This window comes from Oncorhynchus mykiss, chromosome 21, assembly GCF_057628025.1.
Source record: "Oncorhynchus mykiss isolate SJ-2025 chromosome 21, ASM5762802v1, whole genome shotgun sequence".
Classification (NCBI taxonomy): Eukaryota; Metazoa; Chordata; class Actinopteri; order Salmoniformes; family Salmonidae; genus Oncorhynchus; species Oncorhynchus mykiss.
Window position 1 is genome coordinate 14,165,186 of NC_143042.1, and position 27,411 is coordinate 14,192,596.

General features: G+C 44.7%; 2 protein-coding genes across 2 annotated transcripts in view; one reads left to right on the top strand and one right to left on the bottom strand.

The window, feature by feature from the left end:
* LOC110500058 (N-acetylglucosamine-1-phosphotransferase subunits alpha/beta) lies at positions 1-18,324 on the top strand. The gene is made up of 21 exons (XM_036957346.2): positions 1-366; positions 827-912; positions 1,060-1,179; positions 1,553-1,603; positions 2,074-2,276; positions 2,494-2,558; positions 2,764-2,898; positions 8,102-8,263; positions 8,564-8,743; positions 8,895-9,065; positions 9,265-9,388; positions 9,516-9,713; positions 10,241-11,415; positions 11,661-11,860; positions 12,186-12,405; positions 12,607-12,720; positions 12,820-12,905; positions 14,214-14,312; positions 14,686-14,853; positions 15,731-15,821; positions 16,571-18,324. Exons 1-21 carry the CDS (start codon positions 235-237, stop codon positions 16,640-16,642), a joined length of 3,852 nt encoding a protein of 1,283 aa, XP_036813241.2. The 5' UTR covers positions 1-234; the 3' UTR covers positions 16,643-18,324.
* Positions 18,308-27,411, bottom strand: part of LOC110500057 (cholinephosphotransferase 1) — a 14,406-nt gene continuing 5,302 nt past the window's right edge. The window contains exons 2-8 of the mRNA XM_021577181.3: positions 24,999-25,146; positions 24,589-24,730; positions 24,345-24,429; positions 23,641-23,772; positions 20,712-20,870; positions 20,295-20,420; positions 18,308-20,080 (exon numbers count right to left, since the gene is read on the bottom strand). Coding sequence (XP_021432856.2) covers positions 19,964-20,080; positions 20,295-20,420; positions 20,712-20,870; positions 23,641-23,772; positions 24,345-24,429; positions 24,589-24,730; positions 24,999-25,146 — 909 coding nt within the window. The 3' untranslated portion in view covers positions 18,308-19,963. The remainder of the gene's footprint in view (positions 20,081-20,294; positions 20,421-20,711; positions 20,871-23,640; positions 23,773-24,344; positions 24,430-24,588; positions 24,731-24,998; positions 25,147-27,411) is intronic.

A 27,411-nucleotide genomic window follows, 5' to 3' on the forward strand; every position in this document is an offset into this window, starting at 1 on the left:
TCGATAGAGGGCGTTATAGAGTTTTTTAAAAAGCAGCACCCGGAACATTTGAGTCAAGGCGCATCATCACCATAAAGGAAGTGCAATGTTTGATTATGTGCTTTGACAGTTTTTGCTAGGTGTCATGTGACAAAGAAGACATCTTTCGTTTGAAGTGTTTATTTTATATTAACTCCGATATGCTCCTGCGTCTTCGGTGAATGACTGAAGAGATATGGATTGCAAAGGACAACCATGGTGATAATCAATTCAGTACTGAAACTCTTGCAGAGACAGACCTACACCTGTCTGTCCCATCGCTATGGACTGTACCTCTGCTTTGGAGGGATAGTCCTCATGATCGTCTCTGCCTTCCAGTTTGGAGAAGTAAGTAGCTTAGCTAGCTAACAAGATAACCCTTGTCAAACGCAATGATGATGATGATGTGTGTGTGTGTGTGTGTGTGTGTGTGTGTGTGTGTGTGTGTGTGTGTGTGTGTGTGTGTGTGTGTGTGTGTGTGTGTGTGTGTGTGTGTGTGTGTGTGTGTGTGTGTGTGTGTGTGTGTGTGTGTGTGTGTGTGTGTGTGTGTGTGTGTGTGTGTGTGTGTGTGAGAGAGATGTTACACTAAGTGAAGTAAGTGTGAGAGAGATGTTACACTAAGTGAAGTAAGTGTGAGAGAGATGTTACACTAAGTGAAGTAAGTGTGTGAGAGATGTTACACTAAGTGAAGTAAGTGTGTGTGTGATGTTACACTAAGTGAAGTAAGGCACGGCCTGTTCTGGCTGGTTATGTTGAAGTATACAATACATTCAGTGGTTAATAATATCATCCCCCTCTCTGTGTGTAGGTGGTGGTAGAGTGGAGTAGGGATCAGTACCATGTACTGTTTGACTCATATAGAGACAATGTAGCTGGGAAATCATTCCAGACTCGGTGAGTAACCCTCTCTGCCCAAGTGCTATCCACTACGGGGATAACCAGTGTTTCACTGTCTCAATTCACTACTCCATATCCTTCCTTTTGTCTATTTACTGATTTGAAATGGATGTGTATCTTCTCTATGGTGTTGTGCTGCTGTAGGTTGTGCCAGCCCATGCCCATAGATGTGGTGTACACCTGGGTGAATGGCACGGACACAGACCTGATGAAGCAGCTACGCGGTGTGAGAGAGCAGCTGGAGGAAGAGCAGAGAACACTGAGGTACTGCACATGGTCACTGGGACTTGAGTTGCACGTCACACACGTTAGGCTACAGAAATAGTATTACGTGATTGCACGCTGAACATATTTGTTTTGGTAAATGGCTGACGGATAGAGGGTTACTGTGGTCCGCTGAATGTTATTAACACGTAAAGCAAGCGGGTACTTATTCACATTACATGATTGAATCGTTCCCATTCATCCTGTTGTGTAGACTAGGGGACCAAATATGTAGTTAACTAATATTGCCAGAGGGAGATTGTGTTAGCTCAAAGGTCAATTTCCAATCACAATACTAGAACATTCCCCAACAAAACATTCCATGCGTTAACGGGATCAGTGCGTTGACTTTCTGGACTGTTTCTCACCATAGGGCACGGCTGGGGAAGAATGCAAGTGATCCGACTGAATTGCCAAAGGACAGGTGAGTGACAAGATAGAAACACCTGTACATTACTGTAGATATACTGTGGTTTTCACACAGTCTTTACATATCTAGCTCAGTATGGATGCTTCCAAAAGGGCAGGGAGTTGATGATGAACCATCTTATTGAGAGACAAACTACGGTCGTCTAAGATCAAGGGTTTTGACATCATTGCTGGTATTTCCTGTTTCTCTCTCAACTGAGTGTTTGTGAGAACGGGTCTCAGTGTTGTCGACCAATCTGCAACAACAGGTGGCTTATGACCACAGACATTAAGGCGTGAGATGCAACCACAGCACAAAGGAAGCCTTGTGCAAGTGGTACAAACTACAGCAAGACAGTGCAGGGTTTTGCACTAGCCATAGTGGTCTGGTGGAAGTAGTGATGTTGGACTGGAGTTGTGGACACCATCTTGATGTTTTGTGACCTTTTTGTCTTTCTCTTTATATGTCTGTGTTTCTTTTTGCAGTGTGAAGCCAGAATGTCTGCTGTCCCATTGTATCACAGCGCCCATGCTAGCCCTGGACCCGGCTCTGCCAGGCAACGTCACTCTGAAGGAGCTGCCGTCGCTCTCGCCCTCCTTCTCCGCCGCCAAGCTGCTGCTGCAAGTGGCCAAGCCCCTCCGCCCCTCCACCACGGTGTCTGTGGTCGTCTTTCACTCTCAGGCTGATGGTAGAGAGTCATTGAAACAAACACTCCCAACTGGCACTCTACACACATGCTATTTCAGTTCACAGTTCTGCTACCCACTCAGTACGAGAACACCAATCATGTCATCACAGCAAAATCTCTCGCTCTTTCTCTATGTCTCTGTCTGTATGTCTCTGTCTGTATGTCTCTGTCTGTATGGCTCTGTCTGTATGGCTCTCTCTTATTCTCCCTCCCATAGCGGACAAGGCCTACACAGACGCACCCCGTGAGGCCCTGAAGCGCTCTGTCTCTAGATGTTACCTGGTGAGTTACCTGACTCTCTCTGCTATTAGAAGTTCTATTGCACCAGACGTAATCAACACTTCCTAGTCCTTTCTGATTCCAGCACATGATTATATGATTGAGCGTTTACCCCAATTGGATACACTGGTCCTTACTTAAGGATGAATAAGCAATGGACACAGTCATATGGTAACAATAAGCTATTGTGCTGTTGTTCCTCCTGTAGACAACAGATAAGGAAGCACCAGGTCTGGTCCGCATGCAGAGCCTGGCCTACCTCAGTGGCTTCCCAGCATCCTTCAAGGAGACAGAGCAGCTCAGAGTCAAACTGCCATCTGTTGTCACTGGCAAGATCAAACAGGTAAGACTAACCTAGATGGAAAAAGGAAAACAAATGGCATAATCTATCAGGAAAACACAGTGCTAAGTCAAATACTGTCTTATTTTAGACAGGGTGCTGTATCTGTTATTTCACTAGAGGGCAGTGTTTCACAAAATACAGTATGGCATTTTATCATATGAACACGTTCGTTGTTTTCTTAACCAGGCACAGATATGCCACAACATACTTTATTTACATTTAATGAGAAATGCAGATTTTAGTCAAAAAGAATGTACAATTCCAGGATATATTAATATAAGATATAATATGTAACTACATTCATATAGCCACAAGATGTCACCCTTGCTGTACCTCAGAATCATGATTTGAAAGCTAGGCTAGTCATTGCCGTGGTATATCAGACAGGATCCAGACAGAATCTATTGTGTTCAAACTGAACACGGACACTGTCTGTCTGCCATAACCACAAACCTTAAACAATATAACTATACCGAATTAAATGAGTAACACTTAAGCAGAAGAGGTCTCCATCTATTTTAAACCGATATTATGGTAGTAAAGAACCCTGGTTTAGTTTGGCCACGGATTGTCAATCTAATAATTTCCTCTAATCAGAACTCTGAGATATTTTGGGAGGAGGAATGCCAGTAACAAGCCAGATTACTCTGAGATAATAAAATAAAACAATCCAATGATGGTTAACTACTGTAAAAAAAAAGACTACTGTAGTTCTGTCTCACCACAGGCATAGTTAGACTATATCCATACAAAGCTACACTGAGTGTACAAAACATTAGGAACACCTTCCAAATGTTGAGTTGCACCTCCCTTTGCCCTCAGAACAGCCTATCAGTTGGGGGCATGGACTCGACATGGACTCAACAGTGCTTCCCACAGTTGTCAAGTTGGCTGGATGTTCTTTGGGTGGTGAACTATTGCTGATACACACTGGAAACTGTTGAGCGTGAAACACCCAGCAGCATTGCAGTTCTTGACACTCTCAAACTGGTGCGCCTGGCACCTACTACCATACCCTGTTCAAAGGCACTTAAATCTTTTGTTGAGACAATTCAATGTCTCAATTGTCTCAAGCCTTAAAATTCCATCTTTAACCTGTCTTCTCCCCTTCATCTACACTGATTGAAGTGGATTTAACGAGTGACATCAATAAGGGATCATAGCTTTCACCTGGATTCACCTGGTCAGTCTGTCATGGAAAGAGCAGATGTTCCTAATGTTTTGTCCACTCAGTGTATATCAGCCTTTTCTAATAACACTGGGCCAACATGTCACATTACATCCATAAAAGTACTTTTGTCTGTATGGAATTGAACAGCCTAATGCACATCAGAAATGGTCACTCTGGTGCTGCTGGGACAATAATTATCACTGAATAAAAAAGGTCTTGGTCAACCTACACTACAACAGAAAGTGTCTGTGATCTGCAGACTCCTACAGTGAGCTCTCCTTATCCACCCCCTACTGCCTCTCTCCTTCTCTCTTCTCTTTCTCTGTCTCTCTCTGTCTCGTCGGGGGTCATGTGACAACAGAAGGGTATTAGGGTGAAACCCTATCTTGGGGAGCGGCCAAGGGGGTTAACATTAGAACAACTGTTTTGGGTGGCGTGGTGGCAGGCAGCACACTGAAAGGTCACCAGGATTTTACTGACCTTCCCTTCTCTATCCCCCTCTGTTTCCTCTTTCTATTCCACCCACTCACTCCTTCTGTCTCACATAGACCTTTCTACAGCCCTCACAGGTGAGGTAGCCTTTATAAGCAGAGTGTATGGGGACAGGAGGTTCAGGAAGGCTGGGTGGGTGGGTGGGGGGTCCATCCGTCTGTCAGTAGCACAATGCAGGGATCCAGTTCCAGTGGTCTTCCTGGTGCTATCGGGCCGATTCTGTGAAGAGGGATGAGCAGAATGCAGAGAGACTGTGGGGGAGAGAGGGATGGGCAGAATGCAGAGAGACTGTGGGGGAGAGAGGGATGGGCAGAATGCAGAGAGACTGTTGGGAGAGAGGGATGGTCAGAATGCAGAGAGACTGTGGGGGAGAGAGGGATGAGCAGAATGCAGAGAGACTGTGGGGGAGAGAGGGATGGGCAGAATGCAGAGAGACTGTGGGGGAGAGAGGTATGGGCAGAATGCAGAGAGACTGTGGGGGAGAGAGGGATGGGCAGAATGCAGAGAGACGGAGGGGGAGAGAGAGATGGGCAGAATGCAGAGAGACGGAGGGGGAGAGAGGGATGGGCAGAATGCAGAGAGACGGAGGGGGAGAGAGGGATGGGCAGAATGCAGAGAGACGGAGGGGGAGAGAGGGATGGGCAGAATGCAGAGAGACTGGGGGAGAGAGGGATGGCAGAATGCAGAGAGACGGAGGGGGAGAGAGGGATGGGCAGAATGCAGAGAGACGGAGGGGGAGAGAGGGATGGGCAGAATGCAGAGAGACGGAGGGGGAGAGAGGGATGGGCAGAATGCAGAGAGACGGAGGGGGAGAGAGGGATGGGCAGAATGCAGAGAGACTGTGGGGGAGAGAGGGATGGGCAGAATGCAGAGAGACGGAGGGGGAGAGAGGGATGGGCAGAATGCAGAGAGACGGAGGGGGAGAGAGGGATGGGCAGAATGCAGAGAGACGGAGGGGGAGAGAGGGATGGGCAGAATGCAGAGAGACTGTGGGGGAGAGAGGGATGGGCAGAATGCAGAGAGACTGTGGGGGAGAGAGGGATGGGCAGAATGCAGAGAGACGGAGGGGGAGAGAGGGATGGGCAGGGTGGTGGTGCTGAGAGATGGACAGTATTTATAGACGGTGTTAAACTGAGTGGGATGGTGATGAAAGCTGCCCTACGACCCCCATCTGCTCACACTGTCGCCTAGAAAATACTGCCCTCCGTTTGTGTGCTCCTCTAACTGGCATGTTGCCATCCACACGTGTTGTGTGTTATTCATTTATAGCTAACTTGTATAGGATAGCCTGTCGTTTATGTACTCGAGGTTAGAATGTGCAGCTAGTGTGTCTGTAGAGAATAGACTAAAATGGTAAATCAATCGAAGCCGTAAAGTACAGCTACATTCAAAGCCATGATAGTCACACAGGAGTACTATTTTGGTGGGAATTCCTTACGTTTCTTTGTTTATGTGTGTCCTTTTTTAGGTCTTTCAGATTCTGTGTTGAACAGAGAGTGCGAGATAATGACCGTGGGGAAAGATGGAGAGAGATTTTATCAAAGGGCAGTAGACTGGGTTCAAACCCCGTGCTGTTGTGGGAGGCGTGTGCCAGGAGCTGCGGCATTATCGCCAGACCAGCCAGGCCACGGGGAATCCATAGACGCATCATTTCCCCCGTTCACCTCACTGGCCTTCATCATATGACTGGAATGACCCCCTGGTTATATTGTAGGCCAGTTCTTCCCGATTGGTGTCCTCCAAAAATATTATATCATTTTTTAAAAATAATTTCTTGTTGGACAGAAAATACTGTTAAAACAGCAGGAAAGGAACTCCAAGTGTTTTTTTAATTTGGGGAAACTTGTTCCCAAGTATTCCCACGCTTAATAGAGACACGTGATCGTATACAAACGTAAGCAAGGTTTATAATGATGTTTTAGTCAAATATTACATCTGTTTGGGCTCCTTCCGGTCTATTTGCAGTCTACAAATGATTTGTAATTATGTTTTGGCCCGCCAGCCATCCTCCCAAGAACAAAATCAGCTGAATCTAGTTGATGATCCCTGCTGTAGAGTCTGAGACCCGGGGCGGTGATGGATCGATGATCGTATGACATTATGAAGCCTCCCCTCCTCACTCAACACTACTGTGACGTCTTGCTCGGACTCTTTTTTTTTTAGTTGTGTGAAAATATTGACCATGTGTTCGCGCACATGGTCAAATATTTACTAGGCTCTGGTGTGTGTTAGACTCTTGTGACACACACAAGATTTGGTTTGGGCTACCCAGATTAGGTATATTTTAGGCTTCAGCCTTTTCCTTCCAGAGCATGTGGTTCAAGGTTTTAGTGTATTTGTGGTTTGTACGTATACACCTTTGTCTCAGCTGACTAATGACGTTTTTAAACAGTAATGAAATAGTTTCAAATGTCAGGAGTAGGAAAAACAGCTGATGTTTGGATCCTCTGGTCACTATTGACATTGGCTCATGATAACGGGTATGACAGGACCTTAAATACCTCAACTAAACGCCGGCGTCTTTTGATGGGCTGCTGACGGGCAGATGTGGACGAGAATGTTGATGTTACTGCCAATAGCCAATGCCTTTCCGAGTAAAGCTATATAAAGCCATGTTTACTATTGTCTTTGTGTTACCGTGACATGGAGGTGTGTGTGTGTGCGTGCACTTGTACAGACACATGGAGCTGTGTGTTAACAGCTCCTATAAAAGGGGCTAATAAAAATGGACATGTGATCTCCAGTTGGCTGTCCCTGCCTCATCTTAGGGATTTATATAACAACAGGAGCAGAGGAAAAAGCATGTCAATGACTGAGAGGGAGACAGGCAGCAGGAAGGTGTTTGGGTTCTGGCTCAGTGGTTTGTGGGCTGCCTGGAAGGCTAGGGACTAAGGAGATGAGGGAGTCGGGATCGATGGTCATGAGAGGCAACGACTGAGATGACACGTGCACACGCAAGGATACCAAGCCATGCCTTCCATTCCAACCCTGAGATCAATACCAGCTCCCCCACACAGAAATGACATCACAGAACTTTCCAAGACCCCCCTCCCTCCCTGCCACACACGCACACTCCCTCACACTCACTCTCGTTCCCATATCCACACAGCCATGATATTGTTTAGTACCTCTTGAAGGGTACAGTGGTTGGTGGAGACGAGTCCTCTGCTTGGATGTGGTCCATCCTTTAAACTGGCCACGGGTCAGAAGTTATAGGTCAACATCAAAATCAAATTGCTTTGAACCCAGCTCACGTTCAGCCTAGTAGTCTGTGTATGCACCCGTCATGTGGTGGCTTTGTTTGTCATCTCTGTCACACAGAATTATTCCCAGGGACAGGAGCGGTAACCAAAGTCACAATAATGGATTTTAGGCCCCACGTCATATAACCTTTGACATGGCCACTACGTCTAAAGTGGTCCATAAAAATATATCTGGCTTGATGTCTGTTTGTCTTGTTGTGGAGGTTGCCACACTGACATGTCAGTGTTTCTCTCTCTCTCTATCTCTATCTCTATCTATCTATCTATCTATCCATAGTTCCAGCTGTATACGGAGGCCAGTATCGCCCTGCTCCACCTGAACAGCCCTCAAGACTTTACTGACCTGACCCAGCAGGCCAAAAAGAACCTGACCCTGGACGGGAAAGAGCTGAGCATCAGCGCTGCTTATCTTTTCTGGGACCTGACTGCCATCACACAGGTAGGACCTCACTCTGCCTCTGTCCCGTCACCCACTATCTATCAGGGAAGATCAACAGTGTAGGTGAAGAGGAGCTCTAACTCTTGTTTAATGCAGTTGCACTGTTCATTCAGGGTGTAGTAGGTATCACTGAGTGAAACTAAACTGCTGGACTGAGAACTTCCATTGTTTTTTACCTATTTGACCGTGAGGATAAAATACAATGACATGTAGTGCTAACATTTTGGATTGGTCTCTTTTCAGAGCATAGTAAAAGCGTGTCTCAGACCACTCTGCTCTGCTCTCTGCCCCCCCCCCCAGTCCAAGCAGGACGAGGACGTCTCGGCCAGTCGCTTCGAGGACAACGAGGAACTGCGCTATTCGTTGCGCTCGGTGGAGAGACACGCCCCCTGGGTGCGGCACATCTTCATCGTGACCAATGGGCAGATCCCCTCCTGGCTGAACCTGGACAACCCCCGCGTCACCGTGGTAACACACCAGGTACACCTGAGACCTACAGTACTACTCTCACAGATATGATTGTTGACAATAACAGAAAATAAGGGATGTTGTGACCGGAGCAGGAAGAATTCTGGGCCTGTAGTTAGGAAAAAAAAATCCAAATTGCCGTATGATTGTCTCTCCTGTGTAGGATGTCTTCCAGAACCACACCCACCTGCCCACCTTCAGTTCCCCTGCCATTGAGACCCACATTCACCGAATCCCAGGCCTGTCTCAGAAGTTCATCTACCTCAACGACGACGTCATGTTTGGGAAGGACGTGTGGCCTGATGACTTCTTCAGTCACTCCAAAGGACAGAAGGTCTGGGTCTAGACTTCAAGTGTTACTAGATACACGGTCTTGAATTCAGCTCACTAGCTCAAGTTTATGCTAATGTAGACTCATGATCATTTCATCTAAATATCTCGCTAGCATGAGATTGGGTTAGTTCTGCTATTTTGTATATTGCAATATTGTCTTAACATCCCTACTGTACCTCGCCTGTCCTCTCTCCCGACAGGTGTACCTCACCTGGCCGGTCCCTAACTGTGCTGAAGGTTGTCCAGGCTCCTGGATCAAAGATGGCTACTGTGACAAGGCCTGTAACAACTCCGCCTGTGACTGGGATGGTGGCGACTGCCTGGGTGACAATCTCTCCTTTATCCCTCCCTGTACCAGTCTTGCCTCTTCTCCTTCTTCCCTTCTCTCCTCCGTCACAACTCGTCGTTCACTGAGCTTTCTATTCTTCCTGTTCTCCATCCCACCACACAGGAGCTGGGGGCAGCCGGTTTGGGACCGCTGTGGGCGGAGTGGGTAATCAGCCCTGGCAGTTTGCAGGAGGTCTAGGTGGCATCGGGGGCGTGTCCAGCTGTAACCAAGGCTGTGCCAACTCCTGGCTGGCAGACAAGTTCTGCGACCAGGCCTGCAACGTGCTCTCCTGTGGCTTCGACGTGGGCGACTGTGGACAAGGTGAGTGTGATCTGAAGTAGGGCCAGGAGTTTTTCTTAATCACCTGACCTCAAACTCTTTGCTTTTATTTATAGCAAAGATATTGATGACTAACCCAAGATGCGTTATGTGCCGTTTACAATGGGAGAAAATGAGCACAGTGGAAAGAACAAGCAAAGAGATGGGCAGTGCCAAGCACGAGCTAGCCAGATCCTATTTAACATGCATTTACATATGTTTTGTGAGGGAACGCCTATTCCTTGAAGTGCGCATGTACAATAACTCAATTCGACCCTTGCACTCCTTTTAAACAACGTAATAAAAAAACATTGGCACAGTGTCAAGTCTACAAAACTTATTGCAATTTGTTCGTAACAGATTCTACTTTTGTGAAGAGAAGACTCTAAGATCTAATGTTTCATTGATGAGAAAATGTGCAGAATGTCGGCCAAGTGTTTTTCCTGATCTGGTCATGTTAGCTCATCCAGTGAGGTGGAAGAGCAGTGATAATCATGCATCGTGTGTTTGTGTGTGTGTGTGTGTTGTAGATCACTTTAACCAGCTCTACAGTGTCACCCTGCTGAAGAACAGGACCTTGTACACCCTACCGGTGGGTGAGACCAGGCCATACTTCAGCTTTGCAGGCGTGGCTCGCCGGGTGACCGAGGCCCAGGTCAGCGACAACCCGGCCGTGCGCCATACCTCGGTGGCCAACAAGTGGAAGACGGTCCACCTGCTCCTCCACTCGGGCCACAATGCCTCGCTGGTCCACTACAACCTCACTGTCCAAAGGGATGACGACAAGGAGTTCTCCCTGACCTTCAGCGTGGCTGTGGACACCCGCCAGCTCCCCCAGCCCAACGTGTCCGTGTCCGACCCACTCCACAAAGATGGATCCAAAGAAGCCAAGCCCACCACCGCCACCGCAGAGCCTGAGGTCCCTTTCGAGGATGTCCCTCTGGAGAAACAAGGTCCTCGAGTCCTGAAGATGCCACCTGGGGAAAATGAGGTGATTGTGGATGTGCCTGCGCTAAATGTGTCCCTGCTACCGGCGGCCTTGCAGAGTGAGCTTCAGAGGCTGCAAGGAAAGCTCCTGTTGGGTGACATCACTATGAAAGGTTATAACCTCACCAAGGCTATACTGCTAGGGCCGTACAAGGCTCTGGCCAATCGGGGCCCCAGGTTAACACCAGCTGACCAGATCAAACCCCAGGACAACCCTTTTAAAGACCTAGTAGGACATGTGGTGAGGAGAGAGGCAGACACACCACAGCTAGTGGAGGCTAACCCAGAAGAACAACACACTCCAGAAAGAAACGGAGCAGAGAAGACCAAAGAGCCAGAGAGAACCGAGGCACCAGAGGAGGTGCCCAAGTCGAGCATCGTTGGTGAGAAAGAGAAACAGAAAGCACAAAAGACTCCAGCAACCCGCATCCCAGTTCTAGTGGATGGTGAGTTTCCGAAAGCCGCTAAAACCCAGGACACCACCGCCACAGAGAAACCTCCACCGTCCTCCAAGCTGCTGAGCACCCTGGTGGGCAGCATGTCCAAAGCCAAGGGCTCAGAGGGCCAATCGCAGCAGGCAGGGGCCGAGAAGGGACCGAAGGAAGGAGCAGAGGGCGCCCGGGGGGTTCCTGTGGGCCGGAAGCTGCACCACTACACCGCCACAGACAGAGGCTTCCTGCCCTGGGAGAGACGGAAGTACTTCCAGGACCTGCTGGAGGTGAGCTGGGGTTGGGTTGTAATAATGTCACAAGGTCAGTCAGGAAAAATCCTGGCTCTTGAGATGAAGAACATAGAATCGAGAACAACCGTGCATTGGATTGAATCGCAAACACTTTACTCAGAAACGGTTTAACTTTTTAATGTTCCAAATGTAAATGGGAATCTGAATGCTATCTGAATTTGATCAGAATGTTAATTGTGTGTTCTCTTATTGCTTTCTGGCTCTTTCTATGGCTGCTATAGGAGGAGGAGCGTCTGGAGGGAGAGCTGGCGTACCAGGCAGACAGCGCCGCCGCTGGCCGGAGGCTGCAGGACACCTTCGCCGACTCCCTCCGCTACGTCAACAAGCTACTCAACGGCCAGTTTGGCTTCACCTCCCGGAAGGTCCCCGCCCACATGCCCCACATGATCGACAGGCTCATCATGCAGGAGCTCCAGGACATGTGAGTAACAGGAAATTATGTCATATGGGAAATACTGGGTTAGTAATATACCGAAGTAGCTGTTGTGAGTGCTTGTCTAACAGGAGCACTCATTTGTTTACCTCGTTATAGTTAATTAGTTTTTTTATTTTACTAGCCAAGTCCGTTAAGAACAAATTCTTATTTTCATTGACGGCCTAGGAACAGTGGGTTAACTGCCTTGTTCAGGGGCAGAACGACAGATTTTTACCCTGTCAGCTCGGGGATTCGATGTTGCAAACGCTCTAACCACTAGGCTACCTGCCGTTGCTGAACAAACTGATATGTGAATGTCTCCACCTTTCAGATTCCCAAAGGCGTTTGACCTGACGTCGTCTCACCGCGTGCGTCACCCGGAGGACATGCAGTTTTCATTCTCCTACTTCTACTTCCTGATGTCGGCCCTGCAGCCGCTCAACGTCTCGCAGGTGTTCGACGAGATCGACACGGACCACTCCGGCGTTCTCTCTGACCGCGAGATCCGAACGCTGGCCACTCGCATCCATGAGCTCCCCCTCAACTTACAGGTCAGTAGAGAAGTCTGGGTGTAGAAGATCAGGTCCCCGCGTGTCCATGTTGTCTATCATCGAAGGCCAAAGTGATCATAGATCGGCACGTCTACTCTGAGACACTTTATGAATACCGACCTTGGTTTACTCCTGTTTTAAAAGCTGATCTCAAACCAGTGGTACAGTGAGGTTAATGTGTTAGCGTGTGGCGGGTTGCAGGATCTGACAGGTCTGGAGCAGCTGCTGATCAACTGTTCTAAGACGCTGCCCACCAACCTGACCCAGCTGCATATCGTTAGCCCTACACAGGAGGCATACTACGAAGCCAGCATGGTGACTACTCTACACTGCCTCTTTGCTGTGGCCCAACAACATTTATAAGCTGTAGTTGACTTGAGGTGCAGAGACTGATTCATGTATTTGAATCCACAGCCTCCCGTCACTAAAGGTCTGGTGGTCCACTGTAAAGCCGTCACGGAGCGCATCCACAAGGCCTTCAAAGACCAGAACAAGTACAAGTAAGTCCTGTTCTAAAAAATTATATGTAAAAAAAAAAATCTATGTCAAATGTGTGTAACAACAAATGAAAATTCTGTAAAAACATTTATTTTTGTCCTCTGAAGGGGGGGTGGTTGGGTCTATAAAAAATAAAAAAATCAAGTCCTGTTCTCTACCATCATCCACGGTCCTTAACTCTTGATATTCCCCATCCCGGATCCGGGAGTGCAATCATCGCCTGACAATAATTAGCATAACGTAACGGACATAAATATCCATAGAAATATTCCTATTCATGAAAATCACAAATGAAATATAGTGAGAGACAGCTTAGCCTTTTGTTAATCACCCTGTCATCTCAGATTTTCAAAATATGCTTTACAGCCAAAGCTAGACAAGCATTTGTGTAAATTTATCGATAGCCTAGCATAGCATTATGCCCTGCTAGCAGCAGGCAACCTTGTCACAATCCAGAAAAGCAATCAAATTAAATTGTTTACCTTTGAACTTCTGATGTTTTCACTCACGAGACTCCCAGGTAGATAGCCAAAGTTCATTTTTTCCCCAAAATATTATTTTTGTAGGCGAAATAGCTCCGTTTGTTCTTCACGTTTGGCTGAGAAATCAACCGGAAATTGCAGTCACGAAAACGGCGAAAAATATTCCAAATTAGCTCCATAATAACGACAGAAACATGGCAAACATTGTTTAGAATCCATCCTCAAGGTGTTTTTCTAATATCTATTCGATAATATATCCGTCGGGACAATTCGTTTTTCAGTAGGACCGATTGGAGTAATGGCTACCTCTGTATTTTACGCGAGAATCTCTCTCGGAGCCACCATGTGACCACTTACGCAATGTGGCCGCCTACGGCTATTCTTCAACATAAATGCGTAAAACTACGTCACAAAGCTGTAGACACCTTGGGGAATACGTAGAAAGTGTAAACATGTTCATAGCATACTCACAGTTCAATAGGGAGTCATTGGAACGCAGCGCTTTCAAAACCTGGGGTACTTCCGGATTGGATTTGTCTCAGGCCTAGATGCCTGCAACATCTGTTCTGTTATACTCACAGACAATATCTTTACAGTTTTGGAAACGTTAGTGTTTTCTATCCAAAGCTGTCAATTATATGCATATTCTAGCATCTTGTCCTGACAAAATATCCCGTTTAAAACTGGAACGTTTTTTTTCCAAAAATGAAAATACTGCCCCCTAGTACCAAGAGGTTTTAACTATATATATCACCCATCCTACATTTTCTCTGGATATCCTGATCTGATTTAAGATCACAGTAAACATGGAAACCTCTCCTTTGACAGGTTTGAGATAATGGGCGAGGAGGAGATAGCCTTTAAGATGGTGCGGACCAACGTGTCCCATGTGGTGGGCCAGCTGGATGACATCAGGAAGAACCCCAGGTGAGGTTAGAGAGTTGGGCCAGTAACCGAAAGATCACTGGTTTGAACACCGGAGTGGCTGAGGTGAAAGATCTGTCCAGGGGCGCTGTACAATAGTGACCCTGGCCTTGACACCACTCCCTACCGGTGTCTCGGGGAGTTGGGATATGAAAGACACATTTTCATTACACACTTGTGTGTAACAGAACAAAGATGAGCATTATATATTTTTTTTAGCATTACCTCTGTATTTTCTGTAGGTGTCCAGCCTAGTGCCTGCCTAATTAATATGTACTACTACTTCCTGTTTTATTGTTATACTACCTTTTCATATGACCATTTGACCATGATGTTGTTGATTATGATTTGACCACATCACTGTGTTTCCTCACAGGAAGTTCATATGTCTAAACGACAACATTGACCACAGCCATAAAGACGCAGGGACTGTTAAGGCGGTGCTGAGGGACTTCTATGAGTCCATGTTCCCCCTGACCTCCCAGTTCGAGTTGCCCAGAGAATACCGCAATCGCTTCCTCCACATGGGAGAGCTCCAGGAATGGTAGGACTGGAGTGGTTTATACTAGACAGGGGAATGGTAGGACTGGGGTGGTTTATACTATAGTTGAAAGGATATATTGGAGTTTATCAGTTGAATATGTGATCTGCATTTAGTTACATTCTTTTTTCATTATACCATTAATTGGTGGCAGTGCAGAAGCACAATGTGCACACAGTACAAGATGACTGTACAGATACTTTTGTCAATCGTAGTGTCTGTCCTAAATGATAGATGGACAGATATGTTATCTTACTGTATTAGTGCCATGTGAGACAGAGGTCTCTCCCCATTTCTCCCAGAGAAGAATGAAGGATCCTAGCTGTCAGCACCTCCGAGTGCAGCACTGCTGTAAATGATCGCTGGGAATCCAAGGGGGTTATAGTGGGATCCTGCTCTTATAGCGCCAGGCCTGAGCTGGAGGAATCTATCCAGATACCGAGACTTTAAAATTAGACTCGTATGAGCCACACACATGACACTCCAAGAGTCACAAGGGTGTTAGTGAAGTGACAGGCGGGTGGTAGCAGAGGTCCCCTGATGTCACATTGTCACCCCTTTACCCTGTCGCCCTCTCCCCTGGAACCACAGGCATTTCATTATGACCTTTAACCCTGTCACCCAAGCCTAAAATATTTCATAATTGAGACTGGACTCTGAATATGATAGTAGTGACTTTCGTCGAGTTTCTGTTTTGTATTCATTGATACTTCCCAAAAACATTTTACCCTGTCAATCACCCAATCAATTGTCATACTGGAGCCTAGGATCAGAATATGAGAGGGATGACTTTCAGAGAGTTATCTGCCTTGTCATGTGTTCATTGATGACACAAAAATAGTTTGTTTATTTTTGCTGTCTTACTGTCTCTGTCTTACAGGCGAGTATATCGGGACAAGCTGAAGTTCTGGACCCACTGTGTATTGGTGACTCTGGTGATCTTTACTGTCGTCTCCTTCTTTGCCGAGCAGGTCAGTAGGACTTTACACTGTCATGTATATTTCCGCCTCGCTAATGTAAACAGCACACTTGTTGCTTGTGATTTAGCACTTAGTTAGCTCCAGGGCTCCATAGAGGGAGCTCTACAGGGGCACGTATCCCTCACTATCGGTTGAGCTTTGGAATGACTGAAATGGTGTCACTGAAATGAGACTGAAACCTGTCCATGTTGGACCGTGAGCAGTGGGTGGTGGCTGAATGTTTTTTATTGTTGATCATGGCACCTGTCAGATCTGAGGGGGTCGGGGTAAAGTTTCTCCTAATAAAGGTTAATCGCCAGAGCGACCGTGGAGGAATGGGCAATCCACACTGTGCACTGGGCCATTGGGACATGGAGGAATCTGAGGGAGCCGTCTTGTTTTTGTACCAAGAATCATCCCTCTCCTCAGGCTTAAGGCTCCACTCCTCCTTCCTTTTCCTAGGCATCTGGTGCTTTGTTTGTAAACTGCCTCTTGAAGTTGGAGAGCTGTTTACATCTCTGTGGTTTATCGGCTCAGGCCTGGACCAATAAACCACCTTCTGGTGACTTTACAGGACTTAAGTTGACTCTCCCGAAATGCTGTTGCCCTGATCTGTTCAAAGGCAAGAAAAATAGAGCAAAAAGCTCCCGCTCAGAGCCACATGCTGACAGAGGAATGTTGCTTCCCTCTTTTTCCACTCGTCTTTCAGTGTTTGTGTGTTTTGTGACGCAGTACTTTGTGGTATTTTCTTCTTCCCTCAGCTGATTCTACTGAAGCGCAAGCTGTTTCCCAGACGCCGGGTCAGCAACGATGTCAACCCAGAGCGCGTGTGAAGAACGAGGGAAAGACGTCCTAATCCTCCTCTCTGCATCCACCCTCCTACCTGTCCCCTCCCTCCTTGAGTTCAAATTGAAGGCCATGCAGGGGTAGGTGGTGAGCGAGGAGGGCTATCCCTATATCTCGAAACGTCCTCATCTGGGATTGCATCAGCATGGCTGAAGGAGAGAGGGACTCTTGTAAACAACGTCAATCATGTGTGGCGGGTAAGATGATTGACGGGCATCACCTGGCTGGGAGACGCTGGAGTGATGTCGTGCCAGTAGAAGAAGCCAGAAACCAGACACTTCTCTTCTCTTCCACCAGGGGTGCCAGAGGGACTTATCGCCCACACGCCACCAACACACCAGGCTGTGGAGAAGGACACTGACTGAGCCAACTATGTGCTAAACTGCTCCAGTCCAGTCAGTGTGGGCAGTGTGATTGATGTACTGTTAAAACCATGATCTGGAAGCGATTGGCAGGAGACACCATCTGTGGTGTGGGTTTACAGCACCTTAACCGTGAGAGCTGTAACCTTGCGATGCATTCCAGAGGTTAGGTTGGACACTATTTTATTTTTTTAAATTGAACCTTTATTCCACAGAAGGAAAAAAGGGATCGGGGAGGGGTTAATCAGAATAACAGGAATTATGCCATTTGACCCGTTTCACCTTGTCACTCCTGGTCAATGTCTACATTCAACACAAGTGCCTTATTTTAAAGAGTGGTGCCAGAAGTATTCCAGTTAGACTGTATGACCTTGTTTACCCATTGTCCCTGCTTGCCTTTTAAATGTCTTGGTTGGATTTGGTATTTACATGTCATAAGTGATTTCTTTCAAAGGCATGGGGGTTCTGGGTGAAAAATGCCACACCGGTTGTTTTTTAAAATCGTGAATGTTTCACACAGTAGACCACGCAGCGATCAGCCATCCACACAGAATGTGTCCCTGTGGGATACTTTAAGTATAGCTCTGCTAGTGTCTGAAATTCAGATCTCTTCAGCATGCTCCGTAATGTCTGATTGTGTTGTTCAGTGAATGCGTTCCTAATGAATGCCACGGAATGTTAATTTAGCTCCACAAGTGTTCTACTACTGACCCTCAGTTCTTTTCTGATTCTATGGTCTCTCTGTTGAGCCTTCCATGCCTGAATTTGGTAGCTCTCCCCTCCGTTTACAAGCGGTGCATTGTGATGTTAATTATGATAAAATGTGAATGATTGCTAGCAGCAGAACCATGATAATGTTTTGCTGCCCTACTATTACTGAATATTTGTAGTGTTGGTGTACTGTGGTATGCAGTGTGCCAGATTACACAGCCTGGTCTCAGTCTGGCACACTCACTAGTATATGTAACCAAACGTAGCAAGAGGCAAATATTAGGAGCGTGAGCATATATCTAGCAACCCAAAGGTTGTGTGTTTGGATCTCATCAGACAATTTAAGAAATTTGTAGCTACTTTGCTAACCCCAGCTAACGTTAGTGCTAGCTACAAATGAATTACATACCATACTAAATGGAGTGCCACGGATTTATGTACAGAATACAACATGCTCTGAGACCAGGTTGAATTACAACAATGGGTGGTATGCGTCAAATTCAAATTTTTTGTTTAGTCATCACTTTGGCTCATCCCAAAATCAAAAATAAACCTGACTCGCCTAGTCATGAAACTGAATTTCTTGAATGGAAAATATTTATTTATTACAATAATTTAACTTGTTAGTATAAAGATGTTTTACTTGTAGTGAACAGTACAATACCATGTGGCCTTTTCAATGCATAGTTTCAAAGTTCACCTTGAGTTCGAACCCTGATTGAACAAAAACAGGTGGCTAACATTTCCAGACAAAGTCATTGAAATGTCAATCTGAAGGCTCTCATTGGAATTCGACCCGCCAATATATCAAAATGTCCTTTTTAGGGCCATATTCCTAGAGTAAGGGTTCTCTTTGTTACATAAACATGACCACAGGGGCGAAACATCCGCACCGTTGCATCCCTTTGTCTTTCTATCCTAAAGTTGTTGAGCAATGACCATTCAGCTCTGCCCCAAAACATACCATTCAACAATCACAAATCATTGAATTTAATGTACCCAAATGCATTCATTCACCTATACATATTCTAAATGTGTGATGAAAAAAGATGGCTTCCAGTACAGAATTATAGTAAAACATCAGTGTTACATATTGTCTAATACTTCAACCATAAATACTGGCTTCATAATGATGCAGAAAAGACAAACATTTTAGAACTTGTTCTTAAAATATTCAGAAATTTTTAAAATGAAACAAAACGATTCAAAGAATTAGCCCTTTAGGGAGAAGAACGTTGAAAGCAGACAGGACTCTGGTGTTAACGCATCACCAACATGACTACAAGGACTTCAACTGGAGTTGAGGTTACGGAGGGTGTTGGATACACTGGAAGGGGATTCACAGTCAGATGGAAGCCCATGTAGAAGAAATGTCACTGTTTTCAGCGTTAACCCAGACCCTTGCCCCTTAACCTGCAGTCCTTGACAATTAGCTTACCATACCTCATTAGGAATGTCTCATTCTACTTCAAACTTCATTTTAGAAGTTATGAGGTTGAAAGGTTGATTTATTTTGTATTTCCTAGCCCTGATTAAGTTAATTTCATGTCAGATTGGGTCTCATTCATTAAATAAATAAACATGACTAATGAATGATTTCAAGAGCAACAATATCAATTTGGGCAATGATCAAACATGTTGAGTTATCACATTGTTTTTAACAAGAGGCTGTGAAGACGAGTCTCGTACTGTAGCCTCTAACTTTACAGCATTGAATATAGGTCAATTAGTTAGGAATATGTATCAATTGAGAAAACAAATTCAAGAGGGAAAAATACAAAGCAACCATCTGATCACTGAGAAACATTATTTGATCTTTGCCGAAAAATGTATTGTAGCTGTTACCCATAGTGTATGATTTGAATGAGCTGGAAATAATGGCAAATGGTGCGCTTTGGATGTTAAAACCTGTCTGACATTTACCAAATCTGAATCTCAGATTACCTCAGGTAGTGATTTACTTCCAAAATGGAGACAAAGAAAAACCAACCAACTTATTTCCATGCCATCTACTCTGCACTCATCCAGTGAGATACAGACCAGTGTGTTACCCTTGACGATGGCTCTACTCGGGTGGTTGTGTCATTACCCTAGTGTTATTACAGACAACCTTTAGTCAGAGGTGGTCACTGTGTCAAGGCTGCTGAGGTTTGGGGTGGAGGGGACCTCTTCATCTGCTTTCAAGAGCGGGGCGGCGTCCTCTGCCTCCCCCGCCTCCTTCCTCCGGGCAAAACGTCAGTCGTGTTTGGGGGCAACTTTCCCCCTGATGCTGAACACGTGAATGCGCAGGTGAGAGGCGATCTGGATGCACACGCCTGTGCAGTAGTGCGTCAAGTCAATCAAAGACAGGACCTGGGGAGGAAATAAAGACTGGCATGAGAAATGTACTTGATGCACATGGGGCCTAGAGTTGTTCCCCGTAAGTTTGTGGTTAGGGGAAACTCCTGGTCCTATCTATATGGAAGACAACTGAAATGGGTTGAAAATGACACCAGACCTGAACTAAAACATTGTTTTGATGACAGAACTACAGAATCGTAAGGACAAATCTGGGGTGAGAACTCACCATTGCGATCCAGAGGACTATGTGCTCGTCGATGAAGCTGTTGAAGTACTGGTTGAGGAAAAGGAGGCCAGGCCCGATGAAAGCCGTGTCTGGGAGATAAAGCTCACTCTTGGTCATGTGGGCCACCTGACACAAGGACAAAGGAACACACAAGGAACATACAGATATTGGAGGAGGAGCAAAGCTAATGAATGAGCTAAGGTAAACACTGGTAAGGCTTTCGCTGTTACATATGGAGGTCCCATTTATGAGAGGGGAAAATTATTCATTGCTTGCTTGATAAGACACTCCAGACAAATATATTTTTTAATGAATTTCCCTTCAGGCAGTAGAGTCAGTAGACTAGAGATATTAATAGATTGAGAGATGACAGCAAAGTAAGAAAGTGAAGACTATTATATTAAATGGAGCTCTCACAACTAGCTTGTTGGCGATCTTGGCGACGACCATGCCGAAAGTTAGGATGTAGAGACACGGGTGCAGTTCAAAAAGCTTGTTGGATGACTTCTTGAAGATGATGAAGGCCAGTGTGAGGATGAGGCCGATGTGCATACCTGGTGCCAGCACACTGGTGTCCTAAGGGACACACAGCAAAATAATAATTGTTAACCTAGAATAGAAGCCAAAAAAAATTGTTTGTCCTATTGTCCTAAAATGTACAGTGCCTTCAAATGAAATCAAACTATTTATACAGCACATTTCAGACAAGGAATGCAACGTAATGTAAATTACAGTAAAAAAACAACAACGAATAAACAAACAATGAAAATAAAAGCTGAAATATTTACTACACAACAAACAAACTGAACAACTAAAAATCACCCTGAGAAAAAGCAAAGCTAAAAATATGGTTTCAGACCTCTTAAATATGTCCACAGTTTCAGCCCCCCTCAGACAGTTTATTCCAGAGGCTGGGGGCATATAACTAAAGGCTGCCTCTCCATGCCTCTTGATCCTAGGCTTTGGGATAGTTCAAAGCCAAGTGCCAGAGGACCCGAGGGACCTACTGGGTACATAACTTGAAAGCACTCAGAAAACATTGACACCCATTGAGTTTTTCCACATTTAGTCACTACGAAATTTCGTCAGCCGGTGATTGTCAAGCAAATAATTCCCGTGAGACCTGCAGTTGACTGTTAATTAACAAACACATTTAGTATCTCCTGGCTTCCACATAAGCCACCTTTGGAACATCTACATTTTAAATAGTCTAATAAATCCATGTAATATAGCCTACACCTTCACAATAATTCCATTATTTATTTTGGACATGTCTAAAGAAACATGATATGGAGTCCATTTCAGAATAACATAATAAACTGGAGTAGAGGTCCACCGATTAATCATGGTCAATTTCAAGTTTTCATAACAATTGGTCATTTTTGGACGCCGATTACATAGCATTCCAAGAGGAAACTGTGTGGCAGGCTGACCACCTGTTACGCGAGTGCAGCAAGGAACCAAGGTAAGTTGAAAGCTAGCATTAAACTTATCTGATAAAAAACAAATCAATCAATCTTCACATAATCGCTAGTTAACTACACATGGTTGATGATATTACTAGGTTAAATAGCTTGTCATGCATTGCATATAATCAATGCGGTGCCTGTTAGTTTATCATCGAATCACAGCCAAACGGGTGATGATTTAACAAAAGCACAATCGTTGCACGAATGTACCCAACCATAAACATCAATGCCTTTCTTAAAATCAATACACAGAAGTATATATATTTTTAAACCTGCATATTTAGGTCAAATAAATTCACGTTAGCAGGCAATATTAACCAGGTGAAATTGTGTCACTTCTCTTGCGTTCATTGCACGCAGATTTAGGGTATATGCAACAGTTTGGGCCGCCTGGCTAGTTGAGAACTAATTTGCCAGAAGTTTACATAATGATGACATAACATTGAAGGTTGTGCAACGTAACAACAATATTTAGACTTAGGGTTGCCAGCCGTTTGATAAAATACGGAACGGTTCCTTATTTCACTGAAAGAATAAACGTTTTGTTTTCAAAATGATAGTTTCCGGATTTGACCATATTAATGACCTAAGGCTCGTTTTTCTGTGTTTATTATATTATAATTAAATCTATGATTTGATAGAGCAGTCTGACTGAGCGGTGGTAGGCAGCAGCAGGCTCATAAGCATTCATTCAAGCTTTACTGCGTTTGCCGGCAGCTCTTAGCAATGCTTGATTCACAGCGCTGTTTATGACTTCAAGCCTATCAACTCCTGAGATTAGGCTGGCAATACTAAAAAGTTCCTATTAGAACATCCAATAGTCAAAGGTATATGAAATACAATTGGTATAGAGAGAAATAGTCTACGCGTCATAATTCCTATAATAACTACAACCTAAAACTTCTTAACTGGGAATATTGAACCACCAACTTTCATATGTTCTGAGCAAGGAACTTAAACGTTAGCTTTTTTTACATGGCACATATTGCACTTTTACTTTTTTCTCCAACACTGTGTTTTTGCATTATTTAAACCAAATTGAGCATGTTTCATTATTTATTTGAGACTAAATCGATTTTATTTCTGTATTATATTAAGTAAAAAAAAAAAAAAAAAAGTGTTCATTCAGTATTGTTGTAATTGTCATTATTACAAATAAATAAGTAAAATAAAAATTATAATAAAAACATTTAAAAAAATTGGCAGATTAATCGGTATTGGCTTTTTTTTTTATACTCCAATAATTGGTATCGGCTTTTTTTTGGTCCTCCAATAATCAGCATCGGCTTTTTTTGGTCCTCCAATAATCGGTATCGGCTTTTTTTGGTCCTCCAATAATCGGTATCGGCTTTTTTTGGTCCTCCAATAATCGGTATCGGCTTTTTCTGGTCCTCCAATAATCGGTATCGGCGTGGAAAAATCATAATCAGTCGACCTCTACACTGGAGGTGCTTACCGAGAAGACCGTGAATGTTCCCGAGTGGCCGAGTTACAGTTTTGACTTATATCTATAGCAAGGCCTGAAAATGGTTGTCTAGCAATGATAAACAACCAATTTGGTAGAGCTTGGAGAATTTAAAAAATCATAAAATGGGCAAATGTTGACAAAGTAATGACTCAGGGGCGCGAATACTTATGTGAATACTTATGTAAATGAGATATTTCTGCATTTCATTTTCAACACATTAGCAAAAATGTGAAAACGTTTTTTTGAATTCATTGTAACACAAAATGTGGAATAAGTCAAGGAGTATGAATACTTTCTGAAGACACTGTATATGCAACATCTTACTACCTACCACACCAGCTGTTTAGGATTAAGTGTAATAAAAAAAACACTAATCAACCCAAAAACGTAATTACATAATAATACTTACAGCCACAGTGGAGCCGTTCTTGCCGACGCCCCCGTTGAGGATGACGTGGAAGTAGTTATAGCAGGAGTACACGGCTCCCCCTATGATGCCCAAGATGGGGAAGGCATACAGCTTCACCCCAAGGACAGGTAACTACAAAAGGGTAAAACGACCAAGAGTTTCAGTTAACAGAACTAATCAACTTCTGTCACAACAGCTAGCGTTGTTTACACCAATAAGCTGTGGGTGGGCGGGGCATGCTGCTGAGGCCATGATGGGAGGAGAAGCCAATAATATTGCATGGTGACATCAGCTTTTTTTCTAGCCTGATCATGTGATCATGTCTCTGCTGCGGTGGATTAGCTACCCATAATTACCTTCTTCTCACTTCTGATTGTGGCGTTTAGTCGTTAAGCCTCCACAGGCTGCACAGAGTGAAAGTGAAACAAAAGGACTATTTAATTACTAGTAGATTGTTGTTGTGGGGTTGGTTGGTTGAGTGGTTAATACAGTACATGTTAAGGATTGGTTGTGTTGTCTTATGGTGCCAAGTGTTGGTGTAAAATGTGTGTCGTCACATAGTGGCAAATGTTGGTGTAAAACGTCCAAGTCTCCAAATCCTATAGCTTAGTTGACAGAAAAGGAAAGAGAGAGAGTGTATGAGTGGGTATGGGAGTGTGTGTTAGGTTTGTGTGCATGGATGGATAAATGTATTGAAGCCATACCCTGTAGTCCCAAAGGGCCACTCCACCAAAAGCTGACATCACATACATGACAACGATGGCAATCTGGACCTCTGTCACATCAACCCTGGGTGGATAGAAGTTATAGAACTCATAGGTCAGAACCAGACTGTATATTTTATGAAGCATGATGGACTAGACTTAAGTACTACGTCAAAAACAAACAGTTGTTATCTGCACAGCAACAGGTAACCAAATAATATAATTGGGCATCATTCCTACTTACAGGCCAAAGCGCAGCGTTCCAGAAACATAGGTTTGCCAGTGTGCACAGAAGAACATGAACATCCCCACAAAGCCACAGAAGAACATCCAATCAGGGTAGCTTCCTACCCCACAGGATATACATGTTCCCACAGAAACAAACACTGCAGACAGAGAGACAAACAGAGAGAGAGAGAGAGACGAGATGAGAACTAATGAGTAACAATGTGTCATATTTCTGAGGCATAGTACAATGTATGTTGTCAACCAATATGACACACTGGTTGCTATGACTCTAAATATTAAATGCAGTCTAGTCCAGACTCTAGACAAAAGTACAGGGAAGCCCCACTGCTTGAAATACACACTTGGTCAGGTACTGTAAAGCACCACAAATTAACAGGCACATTTTTTTGGGGGGGGGGCCCGCACCTGTGGAGACAGCATCACAGCCGTGGTCAAAGAGCTCCCCCAGCGCAGAGCTGCTGTTTGTCCTCCGGGCCTGCTTCCCATCGATGGCATCCAGCGACTGATAGATGAACAGGCCCAACGCACTCAGGATGAAGGCCCATGCTGGAGCCTGGAAAGAGGAAGGGAGGGGGGGGGGGGAGGAGAAAGGAGGGAGAGAAATTTGATTAAAACAAGGGGATGGAATGACCTGGTTTCTATTTCAACTAGGACAAACTTTTCCTCCACCATCCCCGGTTGAAGGGAATGGTCTCGGTCTTTGTCTTCTGTGTAAACAAACAGACTTGTTTACATGAGATGCAGGGTGTATTACCAAATCAGTGAAGATTGAAGAAAGCCACGACACACATTGGGGAAGGTTGTTTATCTTATATTGAGTCACTTCTTGCAAAACAGAGTTGCTTTTGTTTGACAAGTTGAGATGTTAGACTATTTACCTCAACACGGGTTTGTTCTCTAACAGACATCTTATAATACGCTGTCTAAAATGTATGCTTACTACAGCTGTTTTGTAGAAAATGATTTGAAAGGCAAAACAGTGTAATGCAGGCCTGGGCAATTATTTTCCACAGAGGGCCACATTAGAATATATTTTTGCCATTGCCGGCCAGAGGCATATTACAGGATGTACATCATGGGAATGACTGTGTTGACAGATATATCTACTGTAAATCATGTCCAGATATGCTACTTATTTTACTTTTTTAACATGCACAGAAATAAACCACATCCGTGTTCTCCTTTTGGTAGATATTTTCATTATTAAACATGCAATGAACTACACGGAGGGAAAAGCACTGTGCATTCAGCACCACGGACAGAACTCTTGTTAACGGGTATGCACGAAAAACACCAGAGAGCTCAAAATTACATTTAAAATATTCAGTGTGAGGAGTGAAGTCTCTGATGGGCATTGACTAGAGCAGTGATGTCAGCTATAGTTTGATGCTATGCGCAGGATTGCTAAGAGTCAGTAAGAGCTGACTTGTTATATTTCATCACTGAAAATGTCTGTTCACAGCCTCCCGGGTGGTGAGGTGGTCTAAGGCACTGCATCGCAGTGCCACCAGGGACTCTGGGTTCGAGCCCAGGCTCTGTCGCAGCTGGCCGCGACCGGGAGGTCCATTATGACTCAATGGAGGAACGTAGTCAGAGAAATGCTGATGAATGTCTTACCCGAGCTGTGTATGCAACTGGTTCACCATGCAACTGGTCCACCCCTCAACCAGTATTCTACAAGTGCACAGACACAAGGGACAACAGACACCGATCTCCACCTTGCAGAGGAGCTGTAGACAGTCATCAATGACCTTGGACCACAGAAGGTATTTGCACTGGTGACAGACAATACTGTGAACATGAAGGCTACTTGGTCTAAAGTGGAGGAGTCCTACCCTTACATCACACCCATTGGCTGTGCTGCTCATGCATTGAATCTGCTCCTCAAGGACACCATGGCACTGAGAACAATGGATACACTCTACAAGAGAGCCAAAGAAATGGTTAGGTATGTGAAAGGTCATCAAGTTATAGCAGCAATCTACTTCACCAAGCAAAGTGAGAAGAATAAGAGCTGCCCAGCAACACCCTTTGGGGTGATGTTGTCATCATTTTTGACAGTCTCCTGGAGGGGAAGGAGTCTCTCCAAGAAATGGCCATATCACATATCACAGTCTGCATTCTACTGCAGTCTACTTATGATAAGGTACAAGGTTTATGTTTCTGTCTCCATATGATATGGTCAATATATCCAATGCAAAAAAACAGCTATATTTAAAATGGTATTAATATTAAATCCCCATATATTCCCACAGAAGGTTTCCATCTCTGAATATTCCCCAAAATGTGCAACCCTAGCTGTGTCACTGTTCGTCTTGACAGGGAAACATTTTCAAAACAGATCTTTCTTGTCGGGGCAAAGTATTGCTGCAGAGTCAATTAACATTCTTCAATAAATTTGCCCTCATCGAATGGCTTGCTATGTTTAGCAATTTTGTGGGACAGTAGCTAGCTCTCAATTCCGTCGTTTGCTGAATGCAGTTTTGTGAAAAGAGAAAGCAACTGTTTCAATGCACTTGCCCTCTGCTCAGAAGACATTCCTATATTTCTCTGCATGCTTCGCCTGGAAGTATCAGGACAAGTTGTACTCTTTCAAGACAGCGATGCTCTCTTTGCACACATCTTCCCTGATAACGCAATAAAGAAATATTTAATTGACATTAATTTGAATGACCCTCCCAACCCCCACCACACACACACACACACACACACACACACGTGAGTGTGTAAGAAAAAAAAAGTGAAGGTATGGTAAAGGAAAGTAGATGACCTGACTGGGTAAGTTCCTAACACTGGGACTTGAAGTATTACCAGCTAT